Genomic DNA, 21,858 nt, shown 5'->3' with positions numbered 1-21,858 from the left:
GGCAGCGGGGTTTCCATTACGATTCTCCTAATTGCTTCTTTTCATGTAGATAACTTGATCGACCAAACTAAAGTGGCAAAAAGTGAAGCCAAAGCCATTGAACTGGAGAAAAAGGTGATAACCAATTGGTTTGTTACCTTATTTGCATCCCCGTCTCCTGTATTTTCATTTCTTTCTGTGGCTTCCGTTGCCTTCGTAAATCCAATATTTCTACATCTTTTAAACACTTTCTGGCTCATTTGTATTAGTCATCTGTTCTTCCTTTTTATTTGCCTTTCTGGCCACCTTTACTCTGCCCATTTTCTTCTATTAGTATTTTCATCCTGCCTGCCCAGTTTGGCCAATAAGCCCACCAAGCAGGCCCCATGTTGCTCGTCTAGAGGCAGACAGGGAACAAATGTCTTTGGACAAATGGTTCAGAGATAAGAACAGGTCCCAGGAATTGGGAAATAACCTCCTAGCTCAGGTTTGGTTACTGACAGAACTGCATGAGGAAGACCCTGTAATATATGAAAGGGGTGTCCAAAGATGGAAGGATGCTCTTGGACATGGAAGGAGTGTGCCCCCCTTGCTTATAACTGGTCTGCCCTCTTCTAGCTTCTGCCTGACCAAACACAATTGAGGCTTGAATCACATTTTATTTCAGTGGCAGCACAGAGACATTTTATTACATTCTCCAAAATTCCCCCCTTTGTCTTCTTGTGTTTATTTATTCCGTGTATATCCTGCTCTCCTTCCAGAGAACTCTCAGCCAAGATCCAACAAAGTCACCTCAAAAATCAAGCAAAATGTTTTATTACATAAACTTGCAACCAATGTATTACTACTGAGAAAGCACCTACCAGGAGAAACATTCATTGTGCACATTGCTAGAATTCTTCCACCCTGATTGAAATTTTTCACAGTTGGTGCTTTCTGGAGGAACTCATTAGACATAATATAAGGTTCCATCGTTCAAGAGTCATGTGATTGAGCCTGGACGGCCTCTTGCTTAGCTGTAGAAAGGTCTTTATGCTGTATAAGAAGTAGAGGATGAAAGGGGGCTTATGAAAGAAATGGTTGTGTACTCGAGTGACGGAGAGATGAGAAGGAAGGACAAGAAACGATTGGAAAGTTACACTCCCGAGTAAATCCTCGGTGAAGGTTGCAGTGTCCCGAAAGATGCATTTCCTACCTACAGAGAACAAAAGAGAGCATGAGGGCTGCTGGGCTGAGGGAGAAAAGAAAGGGGAGAGCCTCTGTTGTGATTCCCTCTATAATTATCCCTGGACCTTTCCTAGGAGTGTGGAAAGTGTGTTTTAGTTGCACTGAATTAGAACCAGGAATTCTACACATTGTCTTTCTTGGGAGAGACAGATTCCAAACAAAGAAGTGATTCCTGTCTGAGGGGATAACTTTTTTACCTCATAAAACACCTCATCTCCGTAATGAAGGGAAGGGATCATAACTCAAGGGCGAAACATGCTCTTTGCGTGCAAAAGCTCTCAGATAATCCCTAGCATACTGGAGGGCTGGGAAGAATTTTCTGTGCCCCGGGAAAGCTGCCGCCATTACAGAGGCCATCCTAGCCTAGTTGGACCATTGGCTTGACAAAGAACAATTTCTTGAGATCATATGTAGAAAAGGAGGGGTACCAGCGAAATAAATAAATAAATATTGTCAGCTGCTTTCCCTGTGAGTGAAACACAGGTTTCCTCCTCTTCCTCAGAGGGCAAAATTGGCGCTGCCTCATAGTTTGCTGGCTGGGTTGGGACCATTTCCTTTCCCCTTGTTCTCTCCTTCTAGCGAGAGGATGAACAGAGGGCTCTGGCCATCCAAAATGGTGAGGAGGAGGCTTTTCCTAGATGCTTCCATTGAAGGTTTGTTAATATTAGAATGTAACTTCACAGGCCATTTTCTAATCTGTTAATTTCCTTTTCCCTCATCGGAAGTTTTCTTCCGTCAGTTTGTGCCCGTTACCTTTTAGTCCCCTGTGGTGATAGACCCCTTTCTGTTTATGGAAGCCATTTCTGTATTTAACAATAGCAAGTTCCCCCTCCCTGTCCTTCATCAGTATTATCTGTTTGCATAGAGCAATTGAACACGGGACTCCAGCCTGAGGCCTACCCAGCATGGAGTATATTGTAACAACTGCTGTATAACTTTCCCCCCCCTCAGCTGGAGTCTGAGTTGACTGCCCGGCATGAGCTGCAAGGTGAAATGAAGAAGAAGGAAGGTGACTTTGAGCAAAAAATCCAAGATCTATGCCAAGAGAAGGAAGCCCTGGAAACAGAGAAACAGCAGATCGTGTTGGAGAAGCAAAGTCTGGAAAGTTCTTCTTCTGCGCTGAACGATGAGGTCATAGTTGTGGTGGGATGGGTGATGAGGATGGGTGTTATAAAAACCCAGTCTGATCCTATATTGGCCCAAGGGGATCAGCACAATGTGTTTTGTCCCTGGGTCTGTGAATTCAGAAAATATGAAATGTACAGAGATTGGTTGCATCGAAGATCTCTTACCAGATATTTCTGTATTAAAACATCAAGAAGTTCTCAGGTGGAGAAAAAAAAGTGTTGCTATTAAGCAAAGAATGGATGTGTGTGAAAAGTGTATGACAGGATAGTGATCAAGTGATAACAGACAGCATAGAAGCACAACCAACAGGCATAATTAAGTTGTAACTGAATTACTACATGATCAAATGGACAAACCAATTGATAAAACAAAGAGAATGAGAGATGGGAATGCCAGTGTAGGGGAAGAAAGAGAGGGTAGGTTGTTTGTAGCCGGTGGAAGGAAGGAGCTGTGCAGCAGGAGCCGCTTGCTGGGATTTTGTGGCCTGCTTGACCCAGTCACATAAGAAAAGCCCTGCTGTATCAGATTAAGGTCCATCAAGTACAGCAACCTGTTCACAGTGGCCAACCAGGTACCTCCAGGAAGCCCACAAACAAGACAACTGAAGCAGCCTTACCTTGCCTGTGTTCCAAAGCACTTAATATAATAGGCATGCTCATAAGAACATAAGAAAGGCCATGCTGGATCAGTCCAAGGTCCATCAAGTCCAGCAGTCTGTTCACACAGTGGACACCCGGGTGCCTCTAGGAAGCCCACAAAAAGATGACTGCAGCAGCATTATCCTGCCTGTGCGCCACAGCACCTAATATAATAGGCCTGCTCCTCTGTTACTGGAGAGAATCGGTATGCATCATGACTAGTATCCATTTTATATAGTACCCATGGATAGCCCTCTCCTCCATGAACATGTCCACTCCCCTCTTAAAGCCTTCCAAGTTGGCAGCCATCAGCACATCCTAGGGGAGGGAGTTCCAGAATTTAACTATGCAATTTAACTCACCATGAATACTGTATTTGTGCGTCACAATGAGGGGGATATAGTTGGGAAACTCCTAGAGAGACAGAAACACAGAAAACAGATAACACGGCAGCGAAGCCCCAACATCCGCTTCCCAGGAGTAACAGTCTAAATTGGAATTTGGTCAGCATGAGTTTCGTGTGTGTGTGTGTGGTTTAAACCCGTAGGCAAAAGTGAAATGGTGGAAAAGGAGAATCAGTGGCCTGGAGTAATTTATAGAAGATGCAAGTTCAAAATGAGATTGCTTGTTCTGCTCTAAGAAAAGCTGTGTTAATAGTGAATTAGGACCATTTGAAGGAAACCTTTAAAAAGCAGAAGGTTTATGTGTAGGCCAGAGAAGGGAAGAGGTAGACAAGTGTTAATTGAGAAGAGAAAGGAGGAGGTGTGGGAAGCCCCCCCACCCCAAGATCAGAACGGGCAGCAGGAATGTAAAGGAACTAGATCAGGGGTCGGCAAACTCATTATTCAAAAGAGCCAAATATCAACAGTACAACGATTGAGATTTCTTTTGAGAGCCAAATTTCTTAAACTATATAGGTAGGTACACTGTTTATTAACTTAATAAACTTTAATTAAAGTTTTAAGTCTTAATTAAACTATAGGTACACTGAATAAAACTTGATATCATACTTAATAATGATCTTATTTATTGATAAAAATTAAATTCTAAGTCCCTGCCATTTCCCCCTCCCCGTCCGGAGTACTTGTCTGGAGGCCTGGTCTACCGCCATAAAAGCCTATTGGTACACCTGTCCTCCAGCTGAGTCCATTGGGAGGCCAGGTCTACCCATTGGCTTTCTTGGCAGTAGACCTGGCCTCCGGAGGCCCATAGAAGCCAATTGGTGGACCTGGCCTCTGAAGGGGGACTTTTTCCCCTCCTTGGAGTCTAGGTCTACCGCCAAGAAAGCCAGTGGGTAGACATGGCCTCTGAGGAGGGAAAAAAGTAAGTAAGGTATCCATAAAATTAAATCATGACAATGACTGACAAACACTTAATGTGAACAATGTGAGCAAACTTCTAGATTCACAGATGCAGTAAACACATAAGAACATAAGAAAGGTCGTGCTGGATCAGACCAAGGCCCTTCAAGTCCAGCAGTCTGTTCCCACAGTGGCCAACCAGGTGCCTCCAGGAAGCCCACCAGCAAGACCAGGGCAGCATCATTGTCCTGCCTGCGTTCCATAGCACCTGATATAATAGGCCTGCTCCTCTGATCCTGGAGAGAATAGGTATGCATCATGACTAGTATCCATTTTGATTAGTAGCCATGGATAGCCCTCACCTCCATGAACAGGTCCACTCCCCTCTTAAAGCCCTCCAAGTTGGCAGCCATCACCACCTCCTGGGGCAGGGAGTCCCACCATTTAACCACGCGTTGTGTGAAAAAATACTTCCTTTTATCAGTTTTGAATCTCCCACCCTCAAGCTTCAGCAGATGACCCCGAGTTGTAGCATTATGTGTGTCCCGGGTCGGAGGCCCCACCCCATGCCCCGGGGCTTTCCCACCACCCTCCACTTACCAGACAAGCCCCTGCGCTGGCTCCAAAGTGTGCCTCTTCCCGGCTTACAGGGACCTGCAGGCCCAGAAGACGACAGGGGAACGGAGTCGGCGCCGCAGAAGACGGGGCGCCGCGGCCCAGCACCGCTGCCGAGGACGTGCCGCCAAAGGAAGCCCGCCCCGCCCAACAGCTGATAGGCAGGTGGGCCCGGGCCAGGAACCGCCCAGCCGCCCGCCCAGCAATTGCGTGGCTAGAGGGGAGGCTTTAGCCTCCCAACCATTGAGGGCAAGGGAAAGGGGGATCCGGCCATTCTCCACGGCGGGGGGTGGGGAGACAGCACGCCCGCTCGCCTGCTCTCTCTCTCTCTCAGGCGCGCCGGCTCCGCAGCCCGGCTGCCGGCGCGAGCGGGCGCGAGAGCAGGGGTTCCGAACCAAGTTTGGAGAGCCGCACTCAAGGGGCCAAAGAGCCGCAGTTTGCTGACCCCTGAACTAGATCATGAGGAAAACAGTGCCAAAGATGGCTCCATCCAAAGTTTATTTTTCAAATTTTATTTTAGAAAAGTAAAACAAACACACACAGCTAGTCCAAACGTGCAAGCATCTCACAGCATGGTTCCAACAGAACTTGCTTACAAAATCTAATTTCCCCAAGACATTTAATACCCTCAGTTATCCAGGGATATCAATCCGTGTAACCTTTCCTCACCTCTTCACTTTCAAATACGTTGGACACGTACTACGGCACAGAGGGGGGGAAAACTGTTGATGTAACAGTTACATAGCTAATACATTTAAAAGCACGACAGAAACTTACAACTTAATGATGCCAAAGATAAAGACCTCATTGTTTTTCTATATTTTGCTTCCCCCCCCCGCATTCCTCCAGCATTAATACAATGTGTTCCGTTGTTTTCATACACCAGATTCCATCTATGCACCATCTTGCATCTCCTCCCAAAAACATGGTTGAAGATGCTTTTCCCCCCAAGGGCAAGCAGAATGAACCGCAGTAATAAAGATTATTTACATTATAATTTTCCTGTATTCTCAGACCATTAAATTTCTATCCTTGCTCCCTTACAGCTCTCATTTTACCATGTTGCAAAGAGAGCATACAACTGGATATTATCCTGGAATCTATTGTTCCAACTCGTTACAAATAATGCCCATTTTCCAATAACGCTTTTCACCTGTGTTTTCAACCACTCCCATAATATATTAACCTCGACATTACTGCAGAATCCCACATTGGTTTATTCTAATTCTGTTAAAGGAGAAGGACTGTATTCCCAGTATGTGGCAGTGAAGACTTGACCTGTAATCATCAAACCCATAATAAGTTCTAATCATCATAATGAAAGGTGTTACCCTAACAAAAGTACTTTTGGATCCGACTGTAAATTATTTTCCATCATACCATTAATCATATCATATCACTTCTTTACAGAATTACTGCAAAATAGGAGAGTTAATATGCAACATGTTTCAGAATGATATTTTCTAATACCAAAATAGAATCCTTTGGGTACCCTAAAATTGGTGCAATACAATCTATGTATAATAATATCTTAGAATCAGTGATCCAACATTAATTCTACTTATGTTTAAATTTTGGTCTGATCCCGCATGGCCTTTCTTAATGTTCTTGTGGTCCCTCACTGGGCCACCCACTTGTAGTACAGCCTGTCCACCTGCAGAGCTGCCACCAACTGCTGCCCAGTTCATGGAGCGGGGGGGCAGCTCCAGGTCCCCTCCTTTCAAAGTAAAGTTATGTTTGCACCTTAGTTATAGTAAGAAAGGAAAACGGTACTAAGAAATTAATCAGTAGTGACAGTTCATTCCATTAGGTAAACCCCAAAGTATAGAAGATAAATAACCAGAGGCGTTCAGATGTGGTTTGCCATTGCCTATCTCCGCGTCACGTCCCTGGTATTCCTTGGATGTCTACCATCTGAATACTTGCCTGGGTCAACCCTGCTTAGCTTCTGAGATCTGACGAGATCAGGCTAGTCTGGGCCATCCAGGTCAGGGCAGATGATATACAGAGAGACATAATTCATAAAGTCTTGGATAAAGTCATAAAGTCTTGGACATAATTCATAAAGTCTGGATAAACCTGATATCCAGAATGCAAAATCGAATCACTTATGGTTGCTAAGTGCACTTAACAGCGCAATCATATGGAGAGTTACTCCAGTCTAAGCCCATTGAAATGAATGGGCTTAGACTGGTGCAACTGTCCTTAGGATTGCACTGATAGTGGTCACACTTGTGGTTCTTAGCACAAAGTTCCTCTTATTGGGAGGTTTGGAGCTGCTCCACCTTCCCCCAACACCACTCCAGACCCCCCTTCTCCACCCACCCAATCCCCAGTCGGGACGAGGGCTCACTGCTTTAGTGGTGAGAGGTTTGACTGCTGACTCCAAAGTTTAATGTGACGCCACAGAAGAATTAATGACAATTAGTATGTATATTTTTTCTCATTTAAGGCACTTATCAATTTATAGAAAAGGTACATCTTTAGAAATTAACGTGGCAAAATGTGTCTGTGCTGAGAACAGTCAAGGAAATAGCAAAATGTTCAGAGATGGTCGGATGCGAGATAGGCTGTCATTTCCCTGCTATAACCTTTACTTGTCCTACCTCTTTTTGGGTCTAGATTGCCATACTTAAAAAAGAACTTGAAGGTGCTAAGAAGAAAATGGAGGACATTGCTGCTTCCTCTGCCGGCTTCCCGCCACAGCCTGTACCCGGTGGGCCTGCCATTCCTCCCCCTCCGCCCCTTCCTGGTTTAGCTGTAGTGCCACCGCCACCACCGCCTTTGCCAGGAATGGCAGTAGTGCCACCACCGCCACCTCTTCCCGCTGCCGTTGGAATGCCGCCTCCACCGCCGCCACCTCCGCCTCTTCCTGGTGCCGTTGGAATGCCACCGCCGCCGCCGCCACCTCCGCCTCTTCCTGGTGCCATTGGAGTGCCGCCACCACCACCTCCACCGCCGCCACTTCCTGGTGGGCCCGGAATGCCGCCGCCACCGCCGCCCCTTCCTGGTGGGCCTGGAGCGCCTCCGCCGCCTCCACCTCTCCCTGGTGGGCCTGGAGTGCCGCCGCCGCCTCCTCTTGGTGGTCCTGGAGTGCCCCCTCCTCCCTTGCCTCCTGGCTTTGGGGCCATGACTCCCGCAGCTCCCGTCCTTCCGTTTGGGTTGGCTCCGAAGAGGACGTATAAACCAGAAGTTCAGCTGCGAAGAACCAACTGGTCCAAGGTGGCCTTCTGCTAATTGGTTACTAGATATTCCTGTTCGCTTGGGGTTGCTCTTCCTTTTTCTCCACTGCCGGTCATCTCAGTCCTCGTGTTGTGCTTGAAATGATTCCCCTTGTGCGCCTGATCCTTGCAGTGTCTGGTGTGTTTTGCATTAGATGGGTGGTTGTGATGGTAGGGAGGGTTGATTAAGCTTCACCTGGTGCTGTGGCTTGAAGAGATGAGAAACTATTCACTCTCTTCCTTATCCTCCTGCCCGTGCCAATAACTGTACCAGAGATCAGGCACCCCTGGGCCATCCAGGCCAGGACTTTAATATATTATTTTAATTATTTTATTCGATTTATAACCTGCTCACTTCCCGGCTGTGACCGGGCTCAGAGCAGCTAGCAAGTGACTGAACAAGTTAGCATTATACATAAAACATCGACAAAAAACATAACACAACATTAAAAAACTGCTAAAATTTCACAGTGAGCCGGTGAAATCCATTAAATTGTTCGGCGCAGATTCCTAACACACTGGGCCGTAGTAAGCAGGGGAGAAAGAACAGCAATCCGGCCCCACCAAAATCGATGGAATAAAATAATGATCGAAAAAAGTCAGGTGGGCAAGTAGGCCAGCTATGACGATACACACCGTTGCTGTCCTCAACCATAGGCCAGGTGGGACGTCTCTGTCTTACAGGCCCTGCGGGACTGCATGAGGTCCCGCAGGGCCCTGGTCTCATTCGACAGAGAGTTCCACAAGACCGGAGCCAGGGCCAAAAAAGCCCTGGTCGGGGACATCAGGACAGTCTTCGGGCTGGGGACCACCAGTAGTTTGTTGTTCGCAGAGCGCAGTTCTCTCTTGGGGGCGTACCACGAGAGGCAGTCCCGTAGATAACGCTAGTCCCAGACCATTTAGGGCTTTAAAGGTCAAAACCAATGTAGTGTTTGGTTTTTCTGATCTCAGCACTTAGAAAGATTATGAGCTGAAAATTCCCCGTAGCTCTGCTTTTGATACAATTCACAGCTTCGTATCAATCCTTGCTTTACCATGCCAGAAAAAGTTATCACCCTTTCCAACATTTGATAATACAATATAATTTTTTGGACCGTGAGTCCTGTTTTTTGTTTTAATTCGAGCAACGAGCAAATGACCAAACACCTGTTTGAATCTTTTTATCTTTTATTGATAAAAGAAGTTTTTTAAATTAAGCAAGACAGTGTACAGTAAAGAAGTGAAATAATTGAACTAACACAGAATGTGGTTATACAGGCTAGTATTATTAAGGTTCCTAACAATACATATCAAAATTAGTTATAACAGTTAAAATAGATCAGATTTCAGTTTCTTGTCCATTGCTTTTAAGGAATATTTAATAAGCCTAAAGATCCTAATGTTTACCAATTAGGGTTTCTTCAGTTTTTGCCTCCTGAGCCTTGTGTGTGTGTTAAGTGCCACCAAGTCGCTTCCGACTCATGGTGACCCTATGAATCAATGTCCTCAAAATGTCCTATCTTTGACAGCGTTGCTCAGATCTTGCAAATTGAGGGCTGTGGCTTCCTTCATTGAGTCCATCCATCTCTTGTTGGGTCTTCCTCTTTTCCTGCTGCCCTCAAATTTTCCTAGCATGACTGTCTTTTCTAGTGACTCTTGTCTTCTCATAATGTGACAAAAATACGATAGTTTAGTCATTTTAACTTCTAGGGTCAGTTCTGGCTTGATTTGATCTATAACCCGCTGATTTGTTTTTTTTGGCAGTCCACGGTATCCGTAACACTCTCCTCCAACACCACATTTCAAAGGAATCTGCTTTCTTCCTATAAGCTTTCTTCAATGTCCAGCTTTCACACCCATACATAGTAATAGAGAATATGATGGCATTAATTAATTTAATCTTGGTGGCCAGTGACACATCCTTACACTTCAGAATCTTTTCAAGCTCCTTCATGTCTGCCCTTCCCAGTCTCAATCCTGAGCCTTAGTTCAAGAAATTTAATTTGCTCTTTACAACCAGGTATATTTTTGGGGGATGCTCACTACCTCCATGGCAACAGTTCTGAGAATGTCAGAGGAACATTGCACATGGAGCTGCTGATGCTTTTTACAGGCCTGCCTCGGCTTCCTCCGCCCAATGCTCTCTCTGCAAGCCCGACTGTCCCAGAGTACGAACGCAACACAGGGCACTTCCAGGGCTGCAGAAACCATGTATATTTATAGAGAAAATCTGTCTATCTGATCAATCTCTAAAGTTGATAAACAAGCATGTGACTACGTCTTAAGTGTCTGATAGGCTGTTGTAATAACCAATATTGTCATAAACACATCTGCTTACTTTAACAAATACTTATGAGCTCATTTCTTAGATAGCAATATAGAAGGCCATACTTTTTCAGGCCTAACAGCTGCAAACAAAGGATGACCCTAACTAGCAGGTGTGCAACCTCCTTAGACTGGGGATGAGATCGTTACTACTGCGACACCAGCACCTTGAACCTGATCCGATACTCCACCTGGAGCCAATGCAGTTGACGAAGCACTGGCTGAATATGTGCTCAAAGCGGGGTCCCCACTAGGACCTGCGCTGCGGCCTTTTGAACCTGCTGGAGTGTTCGGGTCAGTCTCAAGGGCAGCCCTGCATAGAGCGAGTTACTTGGTGTTACTTTATTTGCTGTGTTGGGGTTGGGGGGAAAGAGCATAAATTTGTGTCATAAAAAGTGGTGACTTTGTCTTGTCCCTCTACAGATTACGGCTCAGGAGCTCTCCCAGGACTGTTTCTGGGTCAAAGCCAAGGAGGACCGTTTTGAGAATGACGAACTCTTTGCCAAGCTGACCCTCGCCTTCTCGGTGGCACAGAACAAGTGTAAGTGCTTCACTTGGGAGCAGGGGAGGGGAGGAGCTGCCTTCTGCAGTTGTCCCTTAGGAGCAGTTTGTCCTAACACCCACGGGGGCCGTGGCCAGAGTCACCTTTATGCAGCCAGCAAGTTTCTCGTATGTTTTCTTGGTGAACAGCCAGAATTTTTGAAGTGGATGCCCCATGTCCATACATACATGGGGAACACTTACCAGGGAGTCCAAACCCCTCACGGCTTCCTAAAATGGATTTTGAAGTGTTCCACACCGTTTCCCTTCAAACACTAATGTTCAGTGGGGAACACTAACCTTGGGGATTAGACCAGAGGTTCATCTAGGGAGCCGGCGTGGTGGTTAAGAGCAGTGGTTTGGAGCGGTGGACTCCAATGTGGAGAACTGGGTTTGATTCCTCACTCCCCCATATGAGCGGCGGAGGCTAATCTGGTGAACCTGGTTGGTTTCCTCACTTCTCCACAAAAAGCCAACTGGGTGACCTTGGGCTAGTCACACACTCTCAGCCCCACCTACCTCACAGGGTGTCAGTTGTGGGGAGGGGGAGGGAAGGTGATTGTAAGCCTGTTTGATTCTTCCTTAAGTGGGAGAGAAAGTTGGCATATAAAAACCAACTCTTCTTCTTTAAGCACCTTCGCTCCATTGATAGCTGTCAAAAAAAAAAGTCTCTAAACCATACAGATGGAGACAGCCGTCCTGTTTGTACCTGAACCTCTACTGCTTCTGAACATGGAGTTTTCTGTTTCAGCTCTTGTGGCAAATAGCAGTTAATGGACATCTTTTCCACCGATCTTTCTAATCTGATTTTAAAAGCATAGCAATGAGTTTGTCATAATTCAGATGGAATGTATAATTTAGCTGCACATTACATGGAGGCATTTTGGTGGTCTTGAAACCCACAATCGGTAAGCAGTGCTGGAAAACTCAAAGCTTGAGACCTTTGAGAGGAAGGGAGGAGAGGAAATTCTCTCTCTCTCCACCAGCCATAAGCCTCAAATGCTGCTTCCTTTTGTTGCCTTTTTTTTTTCCCTGAATTAAAATGCTGCAAACCTACCTTTTTTCCTGAGGAAGATGGTCCGATTATCTTTGGCCATTTATGCATGGGAAATTTTGCCTTGGATTTGCCTCTCTCTAGATAACACATTTCCCCCATCTGAATTCTCAAAACTCTGCATGGGGGCTTATTGTTGAGTTTTGAGAATTTGGAGGGGGGAAATGTGCATCTAGAGCAGTGGTTCCCAACCTTTTTTTGACCAGGGACCACTAGGACTTTTTTGTTCAATGCAGGGACCCCAAGGTTCAAAATAAAAATTCAGAGAATTTGAAAATAAACTTTAATCATAACTGTTAGTTAAACTTTAAGCTTAGAATAATATTTGAATATATATTTTTATAATAGAGAACTTTTAATTGAAAATATTAATTTATTATGGGTTTATAACTTTGTTTCGCGGACCTTAATTTAGTTCTCGCGGACCCCTGGGGGTCCACGGACCCCTGGTTGGGAACCAGTGATCTAGAGAGTGGCAAATCCAAGGCCAAACCTCCCATGCATAAATGGCCTTTGTGTTTTCTATTCTTCAGTTTTGTAATACCCTTTTAAAGATGAAGTCATTAGAATGCCATGTAGTGACTGGAAGAGTTTGCATGCTGTGGATTATTCTTACTTCACTTTATTTTATTTTCCCTCTTGTTTTTCTATTACTTGCTCCTGTCTGAATTGACCCTAGAATTGGACTGCTTTGTAATGGAGAGAGAAGAAGGGGAGAAACTGAGACTGCTTCCAGGTGGCAGTTCACTGCTATTTTGGAATCCTTTTCTGCAATCCTTTGCCACTTGTGAGAATTGAAAGCATGCTGGGGGTGGGGAATGATAGTTAGATGGGACTTTGTTCATACAATGTGTGATGTAGGATACTCATTCCCATGTGTTTTTCCCCCCTTCTTCATCCCTGCACTGGTGATTGAACTGCATGCCCCCAATGGTGGTTGATTGCAGCTAAAGGTGAGTACTTCGATTGTTTGATGGCTCCTTTACTGTGTATTTTATTGCCTTTTATAATTTTAGCAGATGGCAAAACTCCTAACCTGTGTTAACTCGAGCCGCGGTCCTCAAAACTGTAAAATGCTGTGCCAGATACCAGCTTCTGACTTAGAGGGGACTGAAACAAATAGCTCTTACCTGTGATGCTTTTAACGAACTCTGGAATTTTACTTTAACCCCCCCCCCCAACTGAAGCAACTAGAAAAGCCAACTTTATGCAGCAAATGGGATCTGTTTGCATGATTTTGTGCTGGTCCATACAGAATGCTTCCTATTCCTGTTTACCATTTGTTGTTGTTGCAGATTTGGAGTGGTGGGCTTGGGGGTTAAGCTAGCTGGGACCCCTGAGCTTCATTATGGAGAGGCAGGGAGGGGCCCGTAAAGGGACAATGGTAACAGCCAATCAAAAGTGCCAGTAGCCCTTCTCCCTACGGCATGTGTAGATGGATTTTCTTGACATCAATAAGAACAGGATGTTCTCCTCTCTGAAGAGAAGGAAAGGTAGAAGGTAGTTTAGCATTCTCCCCTCCCTTGAAGGAGGAGGAAATGCTGGTTACACTTTGTCCCCCCATATCCTGGGGGTACTTGACCACCCACGGTCCAGGTCATAGGACTTGCTGCAGAGCCCATTCTGTAGCGATGTACAAACAGGGAGGCTGTTCATGACAGCTGAAATGTATTGATGAAAGCCTTTGATGATTGATAAGTGCATTACTAGGTCAGGATCCATATCTATAATGTGAAGCTAGAGTATCATAGATCTAATTCTGAAATTGGTTTCAGGGTGTGGATCAAAAAATCCCCTCTGGGGGGCCATGTATGAAAAAGGCGGTGTTCCCCCAGATTTGGGGGGGGGGAATCTTTAACATGTATGGGCGAGGTTTTAAAAAAAAAATAACCTCAAAGTTGTACAAATAATGTCTTCTTAGGCAACCTAAACTATTTCTGAGGCTTCCATGCCTGTGTTAGGGCCAGTTGATTGGAGGGGATGAGGGAACAGACTGAAAAAGCTATGTGGGACGGGAGGAAGCAAGAAAAGGGAGAGGCTGTGGGGGCTACCAGAAGAAGAAAGAGGTTCTGAGGAGGGGTACAAATGAGGAGAATGTGATTCTTACGCCCTTGGTGAGTCCTTGCAGGTTTCCTGCTTGTACAGGCCTACTGTATATGATGCCTCCTCTTCCGGGATGATAGATGAACAACCGAGGGCACCTTTTTGTTCTATCTGACTTGGATTACAAACATAACTTAGAGTCTCCTAAGTGACTTTTGGGCAAATACTGTATTTGAAATACTCAATATTGCCAGTTGTGGTGAGCAATAATATCAAACTTGCATACCCCAACAAGTTTCAGCAGAGCTCGGTGTCTTTCATGTGCTACTTGGGAGGCAACGGTGGTCGGGATATGTGCCCGCGGTGGACTGCTTCACTGCAGCCACTGGTGGGACTGGTGGAGAACCAGGGCACAGTGGATTTCCATGGGGTATCCAAGCAGTGGATTACTTGCAGGAAAGACCTGGGAGTGGAACATATCTTTGGTGAGAAGACAGTAGCCATTGGTGAATTTCATGCAGAGGGTTACTAGTCCTCTATGAACGATAGGAGGGTCACACAAAACATCCCATAGAATCATAGAGTTGAAAGGTACCACCAGGGTCATCTAGTCCAACCCCCTGCACAATGCAGGAAATCCACAACTACCTCCTCCCCCCCACAGTGACCCCTGCTCCATGCCCAGAAGATGGCCAAGGTGCCCTCCCTCTCATGATCTGCCTAAGGTCATAGAATCAGCATTGCTGACAGATGGCCATCTAGCCTCTGCTTAAAAACCTCCAGGGAAGTAGAGCTCACCACCTCCCGAGGAGGCCTGTTCCACTGAGGAACCGCTCTAACTGTTAGAAAATGCTTCCTAACTCTTTTGATTTAATTTCAACCCCTTTGGTTCTGGTCCAAACTGGGGCAATAGAAAACAACTCGGCACCATCCTCTATATGACAGCCCTTCGAGGACTTGAAGATGGTTATCATATCCCCTCTCAGTCTTCTCCTCTGCAGGCTAAACATACCCAGCTCCTTCAGCCTTCCCTCATTGGACTTGGTCTCCAGACCCCTCACCATCTTTATTGCCCTCCTCTGGACACGTTCCAGCTTGTCCACATCTTTTTTAAATTGCAGTGCCCAAAACTGAACACAGTACTCTAGGTGAGGTCTAACCAGAGCAGAAGGCACTGCAGCTGCATACGCAGATGACTGGCCTGTTTTTGTGTTTGTATAAATCCCACTTCTTAATCTGGGCAGGGCAGGGCAGCCTTGGATTTTTAATAGGCTTTCAATTAAAATTACCCACTCGCGTTTAGTCTTGTTTTAATGGGGTTACAGGGAAGCAGACCATCAGTGCCTGGAAGGCCCCAGCTGCGCTTAGGCCTCAGATGGGCCCATCAGCTGCCCTCTCTGCTCTGGCTGTGCTGCCTTCCAAAGAGCATCGTATTTGCTCCAGCATTTAGCGAGGGGCCCTGCAAACGAGGCCTGAGGCCAAGGGTCTTGTCTCATTTTCATGTTCTTCAGGAACTGTGCCACTCTCCTGTTCTTCTTCCACAAAGTCGGTTGGAAGGCTGATTGCCACGTGGGATCCTTGCATGGCAGAGATCCCTGTGGGTGCTTTCCAAGTGTATAGGTGGCTGTTTTCTATCTTCTTGAGGTGCTTTTCTCTACTTCCCAGACACTTCTGGGGACAAAGCACCCCAACTTTTCCAGTGCTCCCAGATTATCTTGCATTCTTAGCCATTCCAACATTTTGCAGACTTTTTTTCTTGGCCAGATGTAATGCCTTACCCCTCAATGAATTAACTGGCATGAACGGACTGCTGGACTTGATGGACCTTGGTCTGAGCCAGCATGGCCTTTCTTATGTTCTTATTCCAGCCATGAAAAATGGCTGCTTGTCCAATTTAGACCAAGCTCCGTGCAGTCTTGATCAATCCCTAACTAGTTGAGCTCACTGAGGAGTTTTTCAGATGGTCCTGCCTGCCCCTCCCCAGAGACTTTTCATGCAAAGAGATTCCAGGTGGGCTTTGTCTGTGCCGTCTGCGTAGGTCCAGTTCAGGGAAAGCAGTAACATCAGAGCAGACCCCAATAGAAGGCCCTGAAAAATAAATTGTCGTGATTTTAGCAGTAGTTTAAAGTGTTCTCACATGGGTAGTCTGTTTCTAGTTCCAGAATAAATTGGTGTATGCTACAGTAGAGGTACACAAACTTTCAAAATGCTCACTAGTTAATCCAATGGAAAACTTTTCCATAATTTGTCAATTACATCGTCTCAAATGTGTGGTTTGGCTGCCACCTGCTGGCAGAAAAAAGAACGTCATGCGGGCTCTGAAACATTTCTCTGATGAAGCATGAGAGCATAAGAAAAGCCCTGCTGGATCAGACCAAGGCCCATTAAGTCCAGCAGTCTGTTCATACAGTGGCTAACTGGGTGCCTCTAGGAAGCCCACAAACAAGATGGCTGATCAAGTCATACAATCCTGATTGGTTTGTATATTTTTTATTTTGTGTTTATATCTTAGAATCATCATAGAGTTGGAAGGGGCCATACAGACCATCTAGTCCAACCCCCTGCTTAACGCAGGATCAGCCTAGAGCATCCCTGACAAGTGCTTGTCCAGCCTCTGCTTAAAGACTGCCAGTTAGGGGGAGCTCACCACCTCCCTAGGTAGCTGATTCCACTGTTGAACAACTCTTACTGTACAAATTATCCTGCCTGTGTTTCACAGCACCTAATATCAAAGTCATGCTCATAAGAACATAAGAAAGGTCCTGCTGGATCAGACCAAGGCCCATTAAGTCCAGCAGTCTGTTCACACAGTGGCCAACTAGATGCCTCTAGGAAACCCACAAACAAGATGGCTGATCAAGTCATACAATCCTGATTGGTTTGTATATTTTTTTATTTTGTGTTTATATCTTAGAATCATCAAAGAGTTGGAAGGGGCCATACAGACCACCTAGTCCAACCCCCTGCTTAATGCAGGATCAGCCTAGAGCATCCCTGACAAGTGCTTGTCCAGCCTCTGCTTAAAGACTGCCAGTGAGGGGGAGCTCACCACCTCCCTAGGTAGCTGATTCCACTGTTGAACAACTCTTACTGTACAAATCTTTTTCCTAATATCTAGCCGGTACCTTTCCTCCTGCAATTTAAACCCATTATTGTGAGTCCTATCCTCTGCTGCCCACAAGAACAGCTCCCTGCCCAGGGCAGCCCAAAGCAACTTACAGTGCTCCCCGTTTCCTTTTATTCTCACAACAACAACCCTGTGAGGTAGGTTAAGCTGAGTGTGTGTGACTGGCCCAGGGTTAGCCAGCACACATCCCTGGCACGAGTGGGGATTCAAACAACTAAAAAGAAGGAATAGGCCCTTCAGACAAAGGAAGAAAAGAAATGAATAAGGACCTCTAAACGGAAGGCAAGCAACAACAATATGAATAGGTATATATATATATATATATATATATATATATATATATATATACACACACACACACACACACACACACACACACACACACACACACACACACACACAATTGTGTAATAGTGTCATAGTGATGATTTGCACATGACAAAACCATCCAATGTAATTACAAAATAAATAATAGAAAAAGAGATAAATATCATTTTTACACAGAAACAAGGCAACAAAAGGAGTATGAATAACAACATTTGTTCCCCCCCAAAAAAACCTTCAGCGTTTTAACCATTTTATAAAAATTTGGACAAATCTGATTTATCCTTAAGTCCTTGAGGAGATACAAATTTCTTTTATGTTCTGAAATCCTGGTTCTTAAAAGTCTGATACTTTGCCCAATGTATAGTAACTTGCGAGGATGCAGGATAACAATAATAACTTGCTGCAGATTGCAGTTTGTGAATTGTTTCAAATGATATTTTTTCTGATCTGTCAGACTGATAAAAAACTTTTATACTTAAACTTTGCGAACAACAAGAACAATGTTGACGTTTAGGATGGCCTGCTGTTCTTGTATGATCAGTATTCATATACAGAACATCAGATCAAAGCAACCTATCCATTAAATTGGATGTTCTATGAAATCCTATGTGGGGGAAGATCAAGGATGCCCTGCCCTAAATGCTGATGTTTAGGAATAATTCTTCTAATATGGTTGGGTACCCAAAGGCTGGGTGGAAAAAGACTCAATTATGTATAGAAATATATTTATTTTAAGGCGCTGATATTTATATTTAAAAAAAAGGTAAAGGTCCCCTGTGCAAGCACCGGTTCACACCTGACCCATGGGGTGACATCACATCCCGACGTTTACTAGGCAGACTTTGTTTACGGGGTGGTTTGCCAGTGCCTTCCCCAGTCGTCTTCCCTTTACCCCCAGCAAGCTGGGTACTCGTTTTACTGACCTCAGAAGGATGGAAGGCTGAGTCAACCTTGAGCCGGCTACCTGAAACCAACTTCCGTTAGGATCAAACTCAGGTCGTGAGCAGAGCTTTTGACTGCAGTACTGCAGCTTACCACTCTGCGCCACAAGGCTGATATCTGTATTAAAAACATTAAAAATGATATTAAAAGAAAGCACAAATGGCAACTAATACAGGTTGATAAACTGAACCACAATCCAAATGCACTTCAGCCCCCTAGCCTTCATCAGTAGTAGTTTATCAACCTGTATTACTTGCCATTTGTGCTTTCTTTTAATATCATTTTTAATGTTTTTAATATAGATATCAGCGCCTTAAAATAAATATATTTCTATACATAATTGAGTCTTTGTTCACCCACCCCCTTTGGGTACCCAGCTTTGGTTTTAGGTTGGGTCTTTCCTTCTCCCTTTTGTTTTTTGTTAATTCTAATATGACACGATAACTGATGATATTCCAAGGAACCAAAATACATGATCAGATTAAGTTGATGATCCATTGGTAAAAAGAACTACACTCGAATCCAATAACACCTCAGAGACCAACAAGATTTGGGGGGCATAAGCTTTAGAACAACTCTCTTTGTCAGATTGTATCTGACGAAGGGAGCTTTGACTTTAAAAAGTGTATAACCCCCAAATCTTGTTGGGTCTATAAGGTGCTGCTGAGCTCATATCTAGCTGTTCTACTGCAGACCAACACAGCTGTGGGGAGGGGCTGTGGCTCAGTGGTAGAGCCTCTGTTTTGCATGCAGAAGGCCCCAGGTTCGATCCCTGGCATCTCCAGTTAAAGGGACTAAGCAAGTAGGTGATGTGAAAGACCCCTGCCTGAGACCTTGGAGAGCTGCTGCCAGTCTGAGTAGACACTACTGACATGGATGGACCAAGGGTCTGATTCAGTATAAGGCAGCTTTATGTGTTCATGTGTACCCTCCTGAAACTATCTTGTTGGTAAAAAGGGAGGGTCTCAATATTATCTTCCCTCTCTAGGAAACCCTTTCTGATACAAACCAGCAGATAAGGAATCAGCCAAAGTTAACACAGGAACTATGAAGTGTACAATCCTTTTCAGATGTAAAAATTGTCCATATGAAAGGTTATCTTTAAGATGTTTTGGGTTGGTGAATAGTGCAAAACAGAATTTTTATCCGTAGGTTTTGAATATCCTGTAACCAACAGTGTAGATTACATTTGTAAACTGTAACATCCCGAAAAGAAATACTGGTATTGCTATAGTGACAAGACTAATATTTCTTTTTTGGGTGTTACGGTTTACAAATCTAATCTACATCTCTAAGGAATACCAGGGGCTTGACACGGAGGCAGACAATGGCGAACCACGTCTGAATGTCTCTTTCCTTGAAAGTCACCATAAGTCAGCTGTGACTTGATGGCAAAAAAACCAAAACAAACCCTGGTAGAATCTCTTGATTGGCAATATACCTCTTGGGAGTAATCTTCCTTATTTAAAAGAACAATAGCCGCACCCTTATCTTCTGATTTAACCATGTAATATCCTTATTTTTAGATAATTGATCCAAGGCTAACCTTTCAGGGTAAGAAAGATTATACCCAAATCCTATATTGTCACACTTTCACACATCCCTCAATATTACTTTCTTAAATGAAGAAATATTTGGCCTGTTGTCTCAAGGTATATATGAGGATTTAGGTCTAAAACATCTGTTGGCCATGTCAGATGAAGAACCCAATACCTGTCTCAAATCATCCATAATAACTTGAACAAATTATTCCTGTGTGAAAAGCATTATATTTAGGAGTGGGAACAAATGATAAACCTTAGTTAAGAAGTGACATCTGAATTGGACTCAAGTTGTATGAGGATAAATTTACCACCAAATTCTTCTGTTTCTGGGACTCGACCATCCTGGATGATTCTTGAGAGCCAGCATGGTGTAGTGGTTTGGAGCAGTGGACTCTAATCTGGAGAACTGGGTTTGATTCCCCACTCCTCCACATGAAGCCAGCTGGGTGACCTTGGGCTAGTCACACTCTCTCAGTCCCACCTGCCTCACAGGGAGTCTGTTGTGGGGAGGGGAAGGTGATTGTAAGCCGGTTTGATTTTACCTTAAGTGGTAGAGAAAGTTGGCATGGAAAAACCAACTCCTCTTTCTTCTTCTGAGTCTCGTGGAACGTTTGGGGCATGGAATCTGTTCTAAAAATCTTTGTTGGTGCTATCCCCTCTCTCTGAAATACCAGAGGATTCAGCTAAATCATCACTATATTGACTTTCATTTGGAAAAGTGGGCGTTTCCTGAAAACAGACCCTCTTCTGATGTGGAGATTTTTTACTTCATCATGGATATACATTCTCATTGACGTAATCTACCTCATCCCTTTTAAACTTTTTAGTTTGAAGGGATTTCCAATCCTTATAGAAGATCTCAAGGTCATGATGTAAAATTTTCAATTGTTTCCCTAATTGTTGAGAAGACAAAGGTTTGGCCAATTTAAATGTCATCAGTATAATCGTTCATACCATTCTTGTTTGCCTTCTGTTTAGAGGTCCTTATTTGTTTGTTTTTTCCCCTCAGAGTGGGGATTTGAACCTGGGCCTCTTAGATCCTAGACTGACACTCTAACCACTACATCACACTGGTTTTTAAAAAGACCACTTTACACTCAAGACATGTTTGCAAGCTGCATTAAAGCACCAAACAATAAAACCTTTCTTGAACCTATTACAGACAGAACCCCCCTTTACAGTACCAGCAGCGTGCAGTAATTTAAAAAAAATCTTTACAGTTACTTTGGCAGAAGAGAAAACTATTTCAGTTGGTCTTTTCAAATATAAGAGGGGTGTAGCCTGGCAGGTCTCTAGGAGAAGGGGTTAGTAAGGTGAAGCTCCCACCCATCACAAGAAAAACCCAGCTGAATGCCCTGAAAGGAGAGCCAGCATAGTGTAGTGGTTAAGGTGTCAGACTAGGATCTGGGAAACCCAGGTTTGAATCCCCACTCTGCCATGGAAACTTGCTGGGTGACCTTGGGCCAGTCACACACTCTCAGCCTTGACCCCTGCAAGTGTTTGGATGGGAGACCTCCAAGGAATACCAGGGGCATGATATGGCGGAAGGCAGTGGCAAACCACCTGTGAACATTTCTTGCTTGAAAACCATGTGGGGTCACCTTCCCTGGAGGTTTTTAAGAAGAGGTTAGATGGCCATCTGTCATCAATGCTGATTCTGTGACCTTAGGCAGATGATGAGAGGGAGGGCATCTCGGCCATCTTCTGGTCACTAGGGGTGTGGAGGGGGGAGGTAGTTGTGAATTTCCTGCATTGTGCAGGAGGTTGGACGATGGCCCTGGTGGTCTCTTCCAACTCTATGATTCTATAAGTCAGCTGTGACTCGCCAGCAAAAAAAATGTCCTGGGGAACACTTTATACATTGAGCA

General features: G+C 44.7%; 1 protein-coding gene and 1 non-coding gene across 2 annotated transcripts in view; one reads left to right on the top strand and one right to left on the bottom strand.

Annotated features, from left to right (window-relative positions):
• The window catches only part of DIAPH1 (diaphanous related formin 1), a 112,846-nt gene that overhangs the window by 46,976 nt on the left and 44,012 nt on the right, over positions 1–21,858 (top strand). Inside the window, exons 14-17 of the mRNA XM_056862298.1 lie at positions 50–114; positions 2,158–2,337; positions 7,511–8,110; positions 10,837–10,960. Of these exons, the coding sequence (XP_056718276.1) occupies positions 50–114; positions 2,158–2,337; positions 7,511–8,110; positions 10,837–10,960 (969 nt within the window). The remainder of the gene's footprint in view (positions 1–49; positions 115–2,157; positions 2,338–7,510; positions 8,111–10,836; positions 10,961–21,858) is intronic.
• On the bottom strand, positions 10,083–10,295 carry LOC130489242 (small Cajal body-specific RNA 13). The gene has a single exon (XR_008933827.1). It is a non-coding gene; the product is annotated as a small Cajal body-specific RNA 13 (non-coding RNA).

This window comes from Euleptes europaea, chromosome 17 (assembly GCF_029931775.1).
Source record: "Euleptes europaea isolate rEulEur1 chromosome 17, rEulEur1.hap1, whole genome shotgun sequence".
NCBI lineage: Eukaryota > Metazoa > Chordata > Lepidosauria > Squamata > Sphaerodactylidae > Euleptes > Euleptes europaea.
Note: the sequence above shows the minus strand (reverse complement) of the source record. Positions and strands in the feature narration are given on the sequence as shown.